The sequence below is a fragment of the Gallinula chloropus genome, assembly GCF_964237585.1.
Source record: "Gallinula chloropus genome assembly, chromosome: 17".
NCBI lineage: Eukaryota > Metazoa > Chordata > Aves > Gruiformes > Rallidae > Gallinula > Gallinula chloropus.
In genome coordinates this window covers 10,498,461-10,517,150 of record NC_140102.1, presented here as the reverse complement: position 1 = coordinate 10,517,150, position 18,690 = coordinate 10,498,461, and the positions used below count along the sequence as shown (strand labels likewise).

The 18,690-nt window shown below is 40.1% G+C and overlaps 1 protein-coding gene across 1 annotated transcript; it reads left to right on the top strand.

Annotated features, from left to right (window-relative positions):
- Window positions 1–4,874: 4,874 nt before the first annotated feature.
- Window positions 4,875–18,179, top strand: CRKL (CRK like proto-oncogene, adaptor protein; the record flags this gene model as incomplete). The annotated part of the gene is made up of 3 exons (XM_084272094.1): window positions 4,875–5,188; window positions 8,560–9,019; window positions 17,905–18,179. 3 exons carry the CDS (start codon window positions 4,875–4,877, stop codon window positions 18,037–18,039), a joined length of 909 nt encoding a protein of 302 aa, XP_084128220.1. The 3' UTR covers window positions 18,040–18,179.
- Window positions 18,180–18,690: the final 511 nt, after the last annotated feature.

The following is an 18,690-nucleotide window of genomic DNA, read 5'->3' as shown; positions in this document are numbered from 1 at the left end:
TGATTCTTAGATTCCACAGGAGACTATAAGACGTTCATGAGTAATTATTAAACCAAAGAAACTCCTTGAGAAAACTCACATTTTTTGTTTATTCCAGCTTCTACCCTATCACTTTCTGGCTTTGATTACTGATTTTTAGATAGTCAAGTTATCCATTTTTCCATTTATCAATACATGCAATTTTGTGACTGCATTACTTATTATTAAAATGTTGCAGTTGGATGCTGTGCAAAGCAAATCAATACAAAGCTTACAGTGCAGTTACAAGGAAATTACTTTTCCTTAAAGCAGATTATCAACCTTACAAGCGCTGCACGTTTTTTTCTTTCATTCTTTTTTTTTTTAGTACTGGTATAATACCCCTAAGTCACATGAACTAAACCTAAGGGTAGGTATGTATTTTGATTTGATAAAAACAAAACTTCTGTTGCTTTCAGCCCCAAAATTTCTTTTCATCTGAGCATTATGTGACTGTTGAAAAAGCACTATCTTACTTGCATGTATTTTGTTTAGGTGAAAAAAAAGAGTTTTGCTTAGCTCAAACCATCCTAATCATTTAGCAACAGCTGGCTTTAGTCCAGTATGTACCTTTTCAAACTAACACATAAGCTAAACAGTAGTAACATTGCTTTGCTTTAAAGTGGGCAATTTTATCTAACTCAGCAGATATAAAGAGCTTTGTTCTTCTTGTTATAGTTTACATAGGTACCTATATAAAGAAATTGCAGGAAAGATTACAGATTGATGTGCAGAGCTATAATAATTATTGATTGGTTTTCCTATCAAGAATGATGCTTCAGGAACTTTGCTTTCAAAAGCCCACTTAAGCTCTGTGTTATCTCAAGAAAAATGTGTATTCATAGGGATTTTTGGCTGATTCTGTATTTTTTTATTTAAAATTTGTCTAATCTCCTAAATGTGTCAATCTTGTATCTTACAGTAAAAGTCTCTCATGTTTTCCAGCAAGTCCTCAGAGATGGTATAGCACAAGACATGGTGGACAGGTGGATGATAATGTAAGAAAGCTTCACGTTATTTCTGGTCTGTAAAAGAATAGCTCAACAACTCTTCCAGAACCAAAGTGATCAAAATACCAATACTTAACCTGCTGATACATTAGGAAGTCCAGAAGAATAGCTACTGGGTTTCTTGATGATCTATTTTCCTATTTCCTGCCAGCACAGAGGTGAAGTTCTACAGGCATATTTGCTAGATTGGTAATTAGTAGACTTGTATCCTGAAGTATTTCAGGCTTCCACATCTGGAGAAGTAATTGAGATTGCTTCAGTTTTCATTTCATAGCTGTTTTCACTACCACATTTCTTCCCCAGATGTCTACCTCCAAATCCAACATAACTTTTCCCATTTCCTCGTGGTGTAAATGAGTGTCATTAATTTTGCATTGGAAGCACACCCAGCACTTGAAACAAATAAGGCTTCTCATTCTATACCCTTGATGGATATTAACTTCTCCTTACTGAGAGCCCAGCCACATCTATGACTTATTTGGCATTCTGCCCAACTGGTGGGGTCAGAAGCTTCTGGTGAAAGAAGAAGCAGCCGGGCGTGGGGAAAGAGGGACAGGACCTTCTCAAGGGAATATTCTGCCAGCAGTCTTTATTTCATCAGCAGCTAATGCACTGTAAGAGGTCACCACTTCCTCAGTTGCACTACAGCTATTCAGCCATACTCTGAGGGTAGAAGCTGCCAACAGGTTAAGACAAAGTACATAAATGCATTTCTGTGTAATAAAAAGGTAAAGTGGTACCACACATTTATCCATTGTTCCTAAACCAAATGAAGTTGTGGGGATGCAATACACCTGGGATGACTGGCTGTAGTCTAGGAAGTTGAAGCGCTATATTCTAGCATTCATTGTCTTGAATAAGTCTATGAAGTCACCCTTTTCTCTTACGTAGGTAGAGCATGAGCTCTTCTACCTAGAAGATATGGCCACATATTACCCACACATACAACCACAGGTATTGAAGCTGGGAAGGAATTATGTGAGAGATGCACACAGCCTGCATGAATACAAGTTTCAAACAGCTAATATTACCCTTCCTTCCAAACTGGAAACTTCTCTGCACCTTTGAATCCTCTCTGGATGGGAAGGTGGGTGTGCTGGTTCTACAGCATCAGTCCAGCCCCATGCAGTACTGCACAAAAATGGCTTTATTATTAGATACTATTTATTCCTGACATGTTTCCACTCTTTTGAGGTTTTGGTATTAGCCATATGAAATGGAGGCAAAAATCACTATGCATTTGACCTACTACATTTGATTTTTATTATAACAAAATTGGAATTCAATAAAGTGCAGAAGTAGGATTTTTTAATTTCCTTATTATATACTAGGTGTTCTAGTCTGCTGCTAACTTGTGGCTTTTGTCATTTTAAATATGGTTTAGCATGTTATTGCAAGTCCAAGTATTACCTTCTAGTCTATATTTTGGCCATGGCCAAACAGAAAACAAGCCAAACTTGTTCAAATGACAGAAGAAAACATAATAACCTTCATAATCTATTGTAGCCTATCTACATGTATTGAAAGCTGGCTCTCATTGGCAGATACAAGCACTTAAAGTAGTAAGAACCAATCAAAGGTACAGCTACTAAGTAAGCTTCCCTAGCAATGGGCAAAAAACTTTTGCATCAGTGTGAATTTTCAATGGTATTATTCATCTCTGAGTCTGCTGTTTTGCTGTTCACGACTAAAGAGCTGGTGTTTTCCAGCCATGAAATGTCTGTTTCAGTACCAGCATGTGTATTCAGGGCCTATTTAAGATCTTTCTGTGTTAGTGATGTTATGAGACTTTCCTGGATGCTTTTGTCTAAAACCTAAGATGACACTGTATGAGTCTTCCATTTCAGATGATTTGAACTCTGCTGAATGTCCACAGAGACACAGCCCATATGTTCCAATCCAAACACCTCAGTTGGCACTAGCTGCCAACGTAGGAAAACAAAGAGGGAAAAATAAGACTATGCTGTGATCGAGCTTTTGGAAAAGGCAGAGCATGGAATCAGAGTGCACAACAATCCATGTAGGCACTTCAAGACAGTAATCTTCAATCTATTTCTCCATTTTAAATGTTTTCTTTGCTTCCAAGTGCTATTTCATTTCACATTGCCAGCCCCAAAGCAAAACAGAAAGCCAAAAGTCATGAGACTGAGCTAAAATGACACTATTTGCAAAGGTTTCTAGCATGTTTGGGGAATTAGTGCAGTTATTTTGTCATGGCCTTGCCTAGTGCAGCTGGACATCTGGCAGCAATCGCCATTGCCAGCCTCCCAAACGTGAGTGAGACCGTGCAAGGCCCCATGCTGCTTGGCTGAGGTCACCGCCTGCCAACGTCCCTCTAAAACTCAAACAGCTCATGCTGCGCCACATGCCAAGAAGCCTGCCCAGCCCCTGCCCGTGGGGCCTGCTGAGTCCTTTCCGGGGTTTCCTTCCTCCTCAGCGGCTGCAACACCATCTTCCCTCCCACCCTTGCCTCTAGACAGGCAGGGCTTTGACCCATTATCAGGGAACATGGCTATAAAGAGACAGGAAACTGTCTCTTAAAGCACGTAGGAAGCTATCTCCAGATCAGAGATTATCAGAGTGGTCCATTTGTTCCTTAAAAAAACCAAAAATTAACTTTAAAAAAAATTAAATAAACTAATAAACCCAACAAAACCTCAGGAAAGGTGATCTCTGCCTCAGAACTGCCTGTGGTCCATGTGGGTGTGGGCCTGCAGGGCATCCCACTGAGCTGGTAGGTGTGGAGAGGGGAGAGAGGCCCAAGGCAGCCCAAGGCACGACGGCAGGGGAAAGCCAGGGGCTGGGCAGCGCTTAAGAGTGAGAATGTGCTGAGAGCGGGATTAGAAGATGGAGGCCTGTACCTTGGCAGGTCCTCCTCAGCCATCCCCAGCCCAAAGGCTCCTCAGTTTTTTAGGGGCAACCTTGATACAGCAGCCCTGCAGCACGGCGGGGAAGCTGCGCGTGGGGAAGACCTGCCGCTCTCTGAGGGGCTGCAGGAGTCACAGGCGTCTGCCCCTCGCCCAACTCAACCCACCACCGGGGCCATCGCCTCCGTTCACTCCCCACCTGGGGGCGCCTCTGCGCGCCGGGGCGGTTTGAACGATGCTATCTCGAAGGGCCCTCCCTCCCTCCAGTCTGGACGAGAGGATGCCGCACCGAGCCACGGACCACCACCCGCCCGCGGCCCCAGCCAGCGCAGCCCCCTGTCCCCTCAGGCGGGCACAGCCCCGCCGCCGCCTCGGCCGCCCCTCCTCCTCCCGCCTGCTACGGCTCGAGCCGTAGCGCGCCTGCGCGGGGCGGTGTCTCTAGAGACCTGCTGCTGCCGCCATTTTGGTGCTGAGCGAGGGGAGGGAATCCGTAGGAGAAAGCGGGAGCCCGGCACTTCTGCCTCCCCCGCCCCCCTCCCCGGTCTGGTTCCGGCGCTGAGGCACCGTAGCGAGCTACCGCCTTCCTGGGCCGCCTGTCCTTGTCAGCCGCTGCTGCTCTTCGCCACCCGCCCAGCCGGGCCCGCCGCAGGCCTGAGAAAGAGGGGCGGGAAGGATGCCCTGCACACCCCGCCGCTGAGGGAGACTCGGGGGCCTTGACCGCCGCGTCTGGCCAGCCCCACCCCAGCCGCTCGGTCCTTCTCCTCCAGAGGCACGGAGCTTCCTTCTCCCTTATCCCTCCCTTTCCCTGGGCTTCCTTTCTTCTCGGCTGGGTACTGGCTGCTTCCTCCTAGACCCCGGCCCGCTCCGCTCCCAGGCCTCCTTGCCCAGGCCTTCCCTTCTCTGGGTTTCTTGCTTCGCCTGGGCCTTCGGGCTCTTCACATTCCTTCCCCCCCTCCCTTCCCCTTCCCCGCCCGTAGCCATGTCCTCCGCCGCTCGTTTCGATTCGTCGGACCGCTCCAGCTGGTACGTGGGCCCGGTGTCTCGGGCAGAGGCGCAGACGCGGTTGCAAGGACAGCGGCATGGCATGTTCCTTGTGCGGGACTCGTCCACCTGCCCGGGGGACTACGTGCTCTCAGTGTCCGAGAACTCCCGGGTCTCTCACTACATCATTAACTCATTGCCCAACCGCCGCTTTAAGATCGGCGACCAGGAGTTTGAGCATCTGCCGGCCCTGCTGGAGTTCTACAAGATCCACTACCTGGACACCACCACCCTCATCGAGCCTGCGCCCAGGTGAGTGCCACCCTCCCTTCGCCCCACCCACTGCCATCTTTGCTCGAGGTGGCGCAAGGAGGGAGGGTGTCCTAGTCCAGCCTAGTGGCTTCAGAGTCTTATCACTGGAGGTAGGGCTGTGCTGTGGAAACATTTGTTTATGGCCCTCATTGGAAGCTGTTTCTAACAGTGGTCGTTCTTAGTGCTCTGGATCTTAGTGACCATTATGGATTGCTCTTTTAATCAAATCATCCATATAATTCACAGCACTTGTCCTCAGAGTGCATGTAGGTATATGTAAAAGTACCCAGTACAACTCTATGACTGGATGGGATTGCTTTCCAAGAGGGTGTGGTCTTGCTTTGTGTCAACCTTTGCTTCTGGTATAGTGCTTATGTTCCTCGGGTTATTGAGAAGCTGGTTCATAAATCATCTCCTCAGTGATTGAAGTACAGCCTCTGCATCTACACTGTTTACAATAGAACAGGCCTTTACGTGATTAGACTGCTTCACCCTGTTAAGCCAGCTTTAATACATTCTAGAATGGTGTTTCCCAACCTTGTAGAGTGGAATTTCCACCTCCAAAGAATGTAAAACATTAATTTCACACAGTTTGGTTGTGGCATTGTTCATCTGTATCTGCATACTGCATGCAGTACAGAGACATGCTATTCTAGGAGGATGGGGAAAATATGACTTGGCTATGAGCTCATTCTTTGTCCTGTTCCCAATGTGGGACATACCTGGAACTTGCATCAATAAACTGCTTATCAAGAACACATTCCTTTTAATAAATAAAGCTTTTCCCAGTATCTTATTAGAAGGCTTCAAATGAATTTAAATAAGAACTAGCAAAATGGTGACATTTAAAGAAAATTAAAATGGTTCTCTTGTAAATTCTGCAGTTTAAAGTTTTACTTTGTTCTGTGGGGGGAGAGTAACTTTGAAGTTTATAGTCACAATTTAACTTTCACATAGGCCAGTTCTTAATGACAATTAGTAACTTGTCAAAGGTTAACAGTAGCCTGTGAAATTGCAAAATTCCAGTGGTTAAAAAAGTCTCTGAGGCTGTCATGTGAGGGGAGGGATGTGACAGAAAGCACTAGCTTCAAGTACTTAGAACTGCTGAGAAATCTTCTGGGTGGTTATTGTGCTGTGGCTAGAGATGGGTAGGTGAAAAATAAAAATCACTTTCACATTTGCAGGAAGGCTTAACTAGAGCTGCCCAGTGTTACGTGCATGCTTAAACTCATGGACAGTTGGGAGAATTAAAAAAAATTACATTTAAGTGATCTTTTTGCTTATTGTGGTTCTCCTGAACTTGGATACTGGGATACAGCTGTTGTGCCTTTCTGGATATAAACACTTATTCTTAATAATATATGGCAATGACTGACTTTGCTTTCTCAAAACACTTGAAAGCTTCACTGATGCCCCCTGTTCATTTGGTATTTGTAAGGAGTCTTGGCATGAAACGTTTTATTATGAACATTTTAGTCCTACCTTATTTTCAAGGTTTTGATTTGTTCCCTCAGCATAGAGAAACAGATGGGACCTAGCCTGCTGTGAACTGACAAGCTTTTTTATGAAGCAACAAATGGGATTGGCTGGGTGGCTTTCCTTAGCATGGTTTTTGTTCTAGACTCCTTTAGAGAAATCAATGACATGGTTGATGATTTGAATTCTGTTTGAAGGAGACTTCCTGCTGCAAGAGGAAGGATGAGGTAGCATTTCCGGATTAGTTTTGAAAATTTATTTTTAATTAAATGGATGAGATTTAGAATAGGGCTGGACAGGTATGTGCTTCAGAACTGTTGCTGCTAATTCTTATTTGGTTGGCATTTTCAGGGGAACATGGGACTCAGGTGCTTGTGCTTTTGAAAGTTTTTGATTCTTTTAATTAAATGAAGTACACTATGAAGAGAGGGGTTTCATGGTAGGATTAAGTAATTTGTTGCATATAGCACTTCTAGCTGTCTGACATTTTAAACTTGTAAGCCACTTAAAAACTGACTGTTCTAAGCTTTCTATTTATGTCAATAGTGAGCCTGACCATTATTGCAGTTGTTCCTGAGCTCTTTTTTATACAGAATGACTGCTCTCTATAGGGCTCCCCCATCTCCTGGCTTTGGCTCTAATAGGGTGTCTTAAAGCAGCATTTATCTCTTTCTGTTGAGAGCTTCTGGCATATTGTTCAAAAATTGTAGGGATTTGACTCCCATCTTATTTTGCAAGTAGCAAAAGAGAATTGAAGTAGGTTAATGACATGCATTCTTGCTATTGTAGCTTAGATAATAAGTATCTGCTGTGGCCTACATACATTAAGATTTCTGACAGCTGCTTTGAATAAAATGTGTAAAATTTATTATTAAAAGATTGTTCAACGATGAGACTTTTCACTGCAATCTTGCATATTATCACAGACAATGAAGTGACTTTTGGACAGATGATGGGTATAGTCATAAACATTGATGTGAATAAATTAAAGGTAATACAGTTAATAAGGCAAAGAAATACATCTATGTGGTTAGCCTTTACTACTTACTCTAATCTTACCACTGGATCCATGTATTTCATACTTCTATGATGATGCCACTTTTAAGTTATTAGGTCTTTAACATGCAGTAAAGTACTTTGAAACCAATAATATTTGTGTTATAACAATCCTTTGAGAGTAGTTGAAGTTGTAAAAATATTAGGGAGGTTGATTCCATAGTACTTTCCAAAAAAGAGGGGAAGCGCCTTCTGAAAACACCGGATCCGCTTAAGTGTTTTCTTAAAAAAAGGAGTTTTCAGTGTGTGTCTGGCTGTCCCCAAAATTCTGCATGTAAGCAGTATGATTTGTTTAGAAAAATGCTGTACTATCAGCGACATCAGACATAGTTTTTAGATAGAAAACTGTTTATCATATCCTTCACTTAGTTTTTCCACTATTCCCTCAAGTATAGCATTTAAAACTACTAAATTCCTTAGCTGAAGTTACAAATGTGAACTGCAGAAGACTTAGCTCTTCAAGAGCCCCCCTACCCCATCACCCAAATCATTTGTTTGGTTTTATGTATCATGCCTGTCATAACTTAAGCTGTATCCTGAATTATTCACAACAATCCAAAAGAGGTGGTTGAAGGTTTTGCATTATTTCTCCCAGTAAGAATTTATTATAGATGCAGATAATTTTGCCTCAGAAGGTAATTCAGGTATTTAAGTAATTACTCTAGAGTATGAGTTACTCCTGATATACCTCATGGTTCTACCAAGCCAATACTTTTGTTACAAAGCTGAGCAAGTATTTCTCTAATTGGTATTCCTACTGTAAAACTGGTATTTAGCTTTGTTACTGGAAATAGAAAACAATGCCTATCACTTACACCAATTTATTTTTTTAAATTCAGGTATCCAAGCCCACCAATGGGATCTGGATCTGCCCCTGCTATGTCCACTGCAGAAGAAAATGTGGAGTATGTTCGGACTCTCTATGACTTCCCTGGCAATGATGCTGAGGATCTTCCATTTAAAAAGGGCGAGATACTAGTAATCGTAGAGAAGCCAGAAGAACAGTGGTGGAGTGCCAGAAATAAGGATGGTCGGATTGGGATGATTCCTGTTCCTTACGTAGAAAAGCTAGTCAGATCTCATGGGAAGCATGGAAACAGGAATTCCAACAGTTATGGTATTCCAGAACCTGCCCATGCTTATGCTCAGCCTCAAACCGCAAGTCCCCTTCCCTCAGTATCCAGTACACCTGGAGCAGTGATCAATCCTCTGCCGTCAACACAGAATGGACCAGTCTATGCCAAAGCTATCCAAAAGAGAGTACCTTGTGCTTATGACAAGACTGCACTGGCATTAGAGGTAAGTTCTTCTCAGGTCTTACGTTTTGTAAAGTAAGAAACTAGAAGTTGTTATTAGCAGAGTTGGTGTGGATGACATCATATGGAATCTGCTTATCTATGTCAAAAGACTGGGAAGTTTGGTTACATGCTGAAGAAAAATCTACCAAAAAATGCTTCCTCTATACCACTTCCTTTGAAAAAAGTGGCCAAGTTACTTCAGAACCTGTATTTACCCTTCCTTCTTGCATGTTCAACAGTGCAAAGACATTACAAGGGTAGTGGAATGTATACATCCTGCCATGGAAGGAAATGGTAGCGAGAGGATGGCTTTGCTTCTCCACCTAATCTTGGTGAAGGAAAGAGATGTTATTAACCATTGCAGTATTCCAGGTTGAGAACTGGCAGTAGCATCCTTCAGAGATTGGTAAGGATTGCTGATAAATGTAGTCTGTCTGATCCTCAATGACAGATGAGATGCACTTGAGTACCCGGTGCCGAGAGCTGAAACCCAGACAGAAATCTATCAAGAGAACTTTAGTCCCTTTTATTTTGGTTTTGAAAAGTGGAGTTTGAGAACTTAAGACATAACTTGGGTGTGAGACAATTAGATGAAAGGTTGTACTGTAGTTTCTAACCTTTAATAAGTTCCTGTGCCTGCCAAAGCACTTATTATTTTCATTAGGGATGTTCTTAAGACTTTACCAATTAAAGAATAAAGCTATAAAGAATTAATGTTGAAATTTTAGTTTAACTGGTATAAATAATGGATTGGAAGAAGTTTCTTATGCTATATTCAGAACACAGAGTGTTACTTTTATGTATACATTTTACTGAAGGCTAGTTAACTTATAGCTCAGATGTCTCACCTGGAATAAGTCCTAGTCTCAGAGATGAAATTTGAGCATGCTACAATACTTCAGTAAGCAAAAGCAAGGAAACAAGCAAAGGAAGCAACAGTATTCTAGCAACTAATAATAGTGCTTTTAAAAATGCTTTTAAATCGTTGCTTTTGCTTAATTACTTCCAAGTTATAGCTGTTACCTATAGGTGGTATTTTTGACTCAATTTGAAAGGTTAAATTTGTGACTTACAGGTATTCATAAGTTGCCCAAAGAGTTTTTCCTCCTATATGTGTAAAACCTCTACAGGTGATGACACTTAACAGGGTTAAAAGTTAAATATGTATCACATTGGATTTTCCCTGAGTCTTATGAAATCTAGCAGCTTGTTATTTGTGAACAGTGTGAAAATTATCATAGAGCAAAGTGTAAATTCACTGCCAACTGCACTGCACAGAAGATTCCTGCCAGAACTACTCATGCTTCTGAAAACAAAGCAGGGCAAATGATTGATTTTGTTATGTTAGCAATGTGTCATGGAATGACTTCAGGGAACTTGCTTTGCTGCAGGGTAGCAGAAACATTTGGAAGGATGACCACTCACAAATAGATTTCTTTGACTTGGTCTTTAGTGACCTAGTTAATCCTGTCATTTTAGCTGCTCTAGTATACCAGAAGGATTAATTCTCTGGCTAGTATGTAGGTTTGAATAGATTTGAACTTTCTAATTGATTAAGTCTTGTTTGAGAGGTTCTCATCTTCCACTGAATTCTAATCATTTAATTCCTCCTACCTTTGTGTCTCCCACCACTGGCATATTGTTTTCCTATGTAGTCTGTGTTCTTTGCTTCTGTAGCTTCTCAAGTGGTTTCGTAAGCAGAATTCTGGGAACTGATCTACATTTTCGTTAAATTCTGTGATTACAGCTTCTCTGTATCAATCAACACGTAGGGAACTTTAGCATCCTTATTATAGCAATTGTTTTTTATCACACATACTACTCTTACAGAAAAGAAACCCAGCTTCTTTTCACAATCTTCATTCAGATTGCTTAATGTCTGCTAGGCCCTGATACGTTTAGTCCTGATGTTGTTAGGGCTCTGCTTGTCACTAGATCTGGACCATTTGAAGCTTCTGTTTTGTAAGAGCACTGAAAGGTTAGTGGTAGAGAAAGAACAGGTTCTGGGAATGTTTGGGGGAAGAAAGTTAATGGTATTTCAGAATAACAGTATTTGGCAATTCTCCACCTTAGTATAGCTGCACTCTAAATCATAGTTCAGCTTGTACAGGTAGAACACCTTGTTAGTAAAATTATAGACTGCCTGATTGTGTAATCTCATTTAAACTGATAAAACAACATGACAGTAAAATACCTGTGTGCTGGCTCTGTATGGTCAGCACATAGTACTTAAAGGGTAGAGAATACCATCTGGAGTAAATAAAGCTATCATGTAGTAATCTGCTTGATTTCCATTTAAGTGCAGGGTTGTCATTCTTTTGGGTTCAGCTTGAAAGTAGGACAAGCTTTTTGCTTGGAAGTCCAGATTTTCATTGCATGCAGTTGTTATAAATGGTCAGAAGTTTTCTTCAGAAAAAGGTAAAGGCTTGTAGCCTGTTACAGAGAATTTTGTTTTATAAGGCAGGTGTAATTATTTTCTTTAATTTCTCACGTGATAAAAGTAAATTGTAAAACAAGTGAATGTGCTATGGAAAATCTGAAGCAAGATCTGTTTGGTTGGATAATGATGCAGTGTTTAACTCCAATAGCATTTAAAGTGTGACAGTTTAAGGGCAACTGTAATGTTGCTCCTGTAAGGATACTAGTTAATATGGCACTTACTACAATTTAGATTTTACTGGGCTAAAGTTATTTAGCATTCACATTGGTATAATTGAAGTGAAATAACATTTAGATACCTAAATGTTGACTTGGTTCTACTGCATTATATGCTCTAAAAATAGTAATTGTTTATAGGCTGAAATAAAAATTTTAAGTATAGCTACTATCTGAAAGCATATAGTTGATATACATACAACTTTGGACATCTCTCTGCACCAGTGAGCAATTAGTAAAGTCTTTGATAAATTATATGTATTTCTAAGATTTCCATACGCTGTTGTCAGTTGAGTTAGTTACCTTGGCAGTTCATGATTAATGTTTTTTAACTAAATTATAGAAGTCTGTGGTGTCTTACTATAGCTAACTTTACTACTAATGGGTGTAGTATTTTTATGGACACAGCATAAAAAAAACCCTCAACAACCAAACCACAGAAAAACCCAACAAATAACTACCCAGATCTGTTTCTTTACTTGTGTGCTTCTAGCCAAGAAACAATTTCCTTCCTTCCTGGTGTGCTGAAGGAAGCAATATGAAGGACAGGGATTCAGTGTCCTGTATTCATTGCGACTAAAACGGTCTTGCAGGGCTAGGTACTGCTGTTCTTCAATACTGCTTTTCTTTGGGAAAACTAGGGGAGCAATCTTGTGTTCAGAGGTTATACAGGACAGTACTTTAAGGAGATGATGAATTTTCTAAGAGCCAGGATTCTTTGGCAGCACTACTATGGTGCAGAACAGTGAAACCCTCTTAAAAGTTTCTCACTGTAGCCAGCTAATGTTAAGCATAATGTGCTAGTGATCCCTTGTTTTAAGCTGGCATGTTCTAGCTATGCATGTAATTGTGTATGCAACGACCAGGAGACTAAGAACTGGTATGTTTTACCTTGGAGTTTCTCTCTTGGTGTTTAGATCCAAAGTAGTTGACCAATTGCTTACTTCTACGTAACAAAGTTCTTTATGTCCAGCATAGTCAGTAGATTAACTAATGATGCATAATTCACTTAAATTAATGAACTCTTTGAAGGTTGATTCAGGAGGTAAACAACAAATTCTAAATTCACTTACAAAGTGGAATGGAATGGTGTAAGGAACCAGAAAGTCAGACAGCAGCAGCAAGCACTAGACTTATGTCTATGTGTTTAAAAAATAGTTCTTAATATATTGCAAAGATGGTAATAAATGTCACAGAGCATTTTGAAGGCAGCTGTAGTTCTAGAGCTCATCTCCAGACTTAAGATGACATTGTTGCAGAATATGAAGATTTTTTTTAAACAAGAGCTTCAGTATATTTTTATAACAAAGTTTTCATGCTAATGATGGCTTTTTCTAAATTAGTGACAGCATTATAGTATTAAGTAGTTTATCTATTCACAATGTATCAAACACACACCTAAACTTGCTAGGACAGAGGTAACCTGCCACTGAAATGTTTTGGTGAAATAAATATCCACTGGTTGTAATTATATAACTGACTTACAATATTTCTCCTGAACTTGTCACAATTGGGTTACAGTTTACTTTTTTCTGCTTCAAAGGAAAGTTAGATAAGTAGGCCAAAATGTGCTAGTAGTAGAACTTTCTTAATTAGGAAATTAGGCTGCTTCTTTCACTAGACAGCAAGCATTGTTCTTTTCTTAAGCCAAGGAAATTTTGTATTGCAGTGTTAAGCGTGTAAATGCATCTAAGCCACAAGGTCTAGATTTTAAGCAAAATACTGAGCATGTACTTGTCTAGTGTGAAGTGTTGATCAGGGAGCTTTAGTTCTGGTAACTAGTCAGTTGAAAGTGACATTGGCAGCAGGATTCCTGTCTGTGCTGACATGCACCAACTTTTCAGTATGGTACCTTTCAAAATGCACCTGACTGACTTTGGGGATTGAGTGCAATCTTGATCTTTGTAACTTCCTTTTCCAGTCAAAATTATTGACAGTTCCATCATTACATGAGGCTGAGTCCCTCACGATTTAACATACATTCATCCTCAGAATTGTTTGAGAGTTTGTTTTCAGATGAAACTGAAAGTGCTGTGGGTAACCTAGACAAGATCCGGTGCTATGTGAAATTCAGCATGGCTCAAGAGCTCCAAAGCCTGTACAGTCATGACAACTGGCTTAATCAGATGGAGACGGGCTATCGTTTAAGGAAAAGCTGCACTTTATCTGTGGTGCTGCAACTCCAACTCTAGCAATTGTCCTAGTGATACTTGAAAAGAAAAATTCAATTTATTTATTCTGTTCCTAGGTGAGACTAGATTAATTGAGGACCACAACATTTCAATGCTGCCTTTTGACCTGCTTTCATGTCTCAAGAATGGTTTATGGCCTTTGCTTTGAACTACTTGATTCTCTGGTTTGGGCATTAACTATTATTATTCTGACATGCAGTGTTAGAAATGAAGGGTAATTAAGCTGTGCTTTCAGCCTGATGGTTTTTTGCCTCTTCCAGTACATAAAGCACCAGCTACTTCAGCATCACTATGTCCTGTTTGCAGAGACTGAACTCTGCCTCTTGTGTGTAGCTCAGCTTTCTGCCTTTTGGGGACAGTGGGATATCAGGTGTTGGCCCTTGTTTATTCTTATCCAGAACAAACAGCTGGTCTGAATGATTGTCTTGATTTTGGTACTAATGCTAATGTCACCAAAGAAGGTGAATGGCGACACTAATTAGGATAATGACTGAGATTCAACACCCTGTAAATTCCAACAGCTATAGAAAACATTGCTCTCTGATCCAGTGGGCTAAAATGATGATTTAGAGTTTTAATGCTTTTTTATTTCTTTAAACTTAGATTGCAGAGCTATCAGCCATAGACCTGTTAACATGCAACTGTTGGAATAGTTGTAGAACACATTGAATTGGTTGACTGTGTGACTAAAATGGCATGCAGGAAACCTTTTGCAGTGCATGAATCAGCTTCAAATGGAAGACAGGTATGGAAGAGTCTAGAGTGAATGAAGTAACCTTTCTGACTGGCATGTTCCACAGCTTGTGTTTCCCCAGGGCTTTGAATTCATGCTGTAACAGGGACATAATGAAAGGATGCTATCTAAAATACATTTTGATTTTTATCATTTGGGTGGAACCAAATTGCTGCATTTCAGAAGTGTTACTCATTTCAACAGTTGATACTTCCATCCAGTGATTCTGGCATGCGTTACAAGTGAATTATCTGAAAAATGCTGAGGCTAAGGAAGTATTACCCTAATTCATAGATAAGGGCCATGAGCTGTCCAGAGTCATAGAGGAAGTTTGTGGCAGAGATGAGAATAGAACCGGGTCTCCTGACCCAGTCCTGTGCCCAATCATAAGACAATCCTTCTGACTGGCTTAAAACCTTCTCTAAAAAAATAGTGTGTTGAATAATTAGTGATGTCAGACCTCAGCTGACCATATTACAGAAGCTTTAAAATGCATTTACCAAGTGCTGCTATTGGCTGGTATTTCAGTAAAAAGTACCTGGAGGGCCTACTTGACCAAATTCTTCTAGACATTACCAAAATGGAGGTCTTTAACATCAGATCTACAAGTTATTTTATCATGGTATTAAGATTCCTCTCAAATGTTGTTTCAACATGCAGTTTCAATTAATCTTCTCAGGGGAACTGTGCTTTTTAAAACTATAGAAAAAGAGGATATTTAGAAGCTTTCTTTAAAAAAAAAAAAAAACAAAACAACCCACTCCCAAAAAATAAAGTTACTACAAGTCAATTTACTCTCCCAGTGGTTCCTGGCATATGGGAGTATTTTTGGAGAAGGTTTTGTCAGCTGGCACTCCTTAATGGCAGATACAGATTGTAGCAATTGTGCCCACCCAGCAGTCTAAAGAACATTTTCAGTGGTTAACCTCCATGGCAGTTTGTTGCAATGCAGTAGACTTACATTATAAATATTTTTTCACTCAGCTGAAGCAAGACTTCCACACTTACTGATGTTGTAGAAATCATTGAGAGTCAATGTGAAGGCTATCTCTTTCTAGACCTTCAAAATGAATAATGGATTCATCTCTTCAGCATGTGAGCACACTAAATTGTCAGAGACTCAGAAGGCACAAGTCCACAGTTTTGATCCAGCATACTACAGATTATTTTTTTTTCCATGAATAAGATTAAAATGTATGGGAGTGGATGGGTTTTATGGTCTGGTGCAAATGCTGTTTCTTACTAGGCTTTAACTGTTGGGATATTAGCTGTGTCATCTTGAATTTGGGTCTAAAACTGGGAACTTGAATCTGTCTTCAAGGGTTATTTAAATCTAGCAATGTACCACTGAGTATTTATAGCTGTTTATCAACCTTTTCCTAAAGAGACATTTTTTAGGTTCCTGTTTAGGTCATCTTGTTACTATTTAAATCTTTCTCTGCAGTTTCTATTCAGTGAAAGGTCAGACAAATTGTGCTTTTTAGCAAATACACAGTTAAAGCATACTGCAGTAGTCCATACAGAGCTGAAAATCAGTCAAATGCTGTATGTGTGTGTGTGATGGGCAGTGTATAACTACGTAATAGTATATGCTGGCTTTATGTTTGAGTTTAGGAACAGTTTACATAAAGGTGTCCATTTAAGAAAGTAACATGGTCTCAGTTATATCCCAAGAACTGATGAAGTTCAGAGGGGTATCTCCTCTTAAAAGGCAAGATTATAATTTTTCTAAGTGTGACAGTCTTAAGCTTGGGGGGTGAAAGACATACAACCCTACAAACAGTGGAAGAAAAAATAGGGGGTAGCAACACATTTTGCTTAAATGTCAGATTTCATTCTAATGTACAACATAAAGCTAAAATCTCTAAAAAGAATTTCAAAATTTGAGAAACTGAAGAGATGCAAGACTGAGTGACTGCCAAGGAGTTTATTATAACAATCTTAAACTTAAGGGTGCTTCCTTCTGAGTGATCATCACTAAATATCTAGTGGAGTAGTGGTAACTGGTTTAAACAGGCTTCGGATCATCTAGTGACATGCACGTGATCTCATAAACTCAGGGTTTCTTCAACAGAAAATACACAGGTCTTAACCTGAAAAGTTTTAATCTAAGGACCTTGCCCAAGGTCCTTAAACTATATGCATCAGCACTAAATTTTAATACTATTTAAATAATGTAGACAAATTGTTCTACATACTGCACCAGGACTAAAACCTACTTCTCCCTTAAACAAAAAGATGAAAGCAAGTTAAGTTTGGAATTCACAGAAGTAACTTGGTAAGCTGAGACTCAGCTACGAGGAGCTTGGACCTAGTTTAGGGAAGAAACTTAGAAACTGTTTGCCTTGGGTCATAGGCTGGTTCTACTTTTGTGAAATTACTTATTAGCTGCCAACATCACTCTTCTCATATTTACTATAGTTACCACATAGAGTAAATTAAGTAAACAGGAAGGGAGGTGTAAAATTAGAGAGCTTCTGCAACAGACCACATGTTCAGCTATCTTGAGGCGTATAGAGGAGGGGGAAACTGCTATTTGCCTACTTCTAAATGCTGCTTGTCACACTGGATATTTTGCTTTGTGAATTATCCTAATCCAAATTAAACACACATATTGAACAGTGATAGGAATATAACATCATTTGGCTGTATCTTGCTTGAGCACAGTTTAGCTCTTCTCATCTCTCACTGCCAAATAGGAAGACACAGAGTTACAGTAGGAAAGGCCTGAAATGTCATTGTTCCTGTTTCAGGTTCTTTGGTAGGAAGTAGAGGTGAAAACAACAAATAAACTTAGAATTTGTATATATAATACTTTTTAAAAAGTTTTGAGATTGCTTTTGCCTGCTTCAGGATTGTATCAAAAGCTTCTTAGACTGTAGTAGTAAGAACTAAAACTTCAAGTATTGGTTTCTTTGCTCTAGGGAACTCTTGGAAAAAATAAATTTCCTTTGAAATAAGCCAGTAGATGCTAAAACCAGTATGAGTACTGTGCTTTTTTATGTGGATGTTGCATCTCATTACTGATGGTAGCTGTAGTGATGTTGATTTGTATTGAAGCTAAATAGGTTTCAGCTTTCCTATAGGAAAATGTGTGAGTCAGCAATTTGTCTGAATATGTACAGACACATTAAGAGTCTGAAAAAAGAGTGCAGATGTCATCACATCTAGCAGCAAAGCATTAGTATCTTAGTGAAGTAAAAGTACCTTTCCAGTTGAACCTTATGCCATGAAGAAGGCAGGGTTTTTCCCTATGATGGGCTTGCCCCCCATGTGTAATAAACTTTCTTTTTTTTAATTATGCAGGTTGGAGATATTGTGAAGGTTACAAGGATGAACATAAACGGTCAGTGGGAAGGAGAAGTCAACGGTCGGAAAGGGCTCTTCCCATTCACACATGTGAAAATATTTGACCCTCAAAATCCAGATGAGAACGAATGATTCCCTCTGCCCAACTTACACTGCTGCTTCATTTTCCTGGCTATCGTTAGCGTTGTTTGAGGTCGGACAATGGCACATTGCTAGCATTGCCCATTTTCCAGCTTGTTGCAGTTTGATGGTTCTTTTAATATACATTTGGAATACATACAACTGAAGTCACTGCCTGACCTTCATACCCTAGTTGCAGCATCCAGAATTTAGTTTCACTTTTAAAACTATTGGGCCTTAAGCTGGAGAAGACTGAACTAGTATATACTGAACCGGTCTATAGCAGAGAAGTACAGAAGGAAAACCTTTCCTGTGGAGACTTCCATGGACAACTGGCTTACTCAGTAGGAAGAGGCCTAATCCTAGATCAAACATGCGACTTGTGCATTACTGTCCAACAAAAAGCAACAATAAAAATGCAATTTTAGGACTGAAGAAGACTTAGTTTTAAGAGAACCTGTCCTAAGGTAGTAGATTTTAAATGATGGTCTCTTTAAAGGACAATAATTAAAGCTTATGTATTCTAAGCAGTTGTATTAGAAGCTGCACTTTTCTGTTAACTCTTAAGCTTGTTGTTGACCTTCCTGAAACTGTGTGTTAAATGCAAATAACCATTGATTGAGCTGCATTGAAGCTGAGACATTTATTTATAAGGAAACTTAG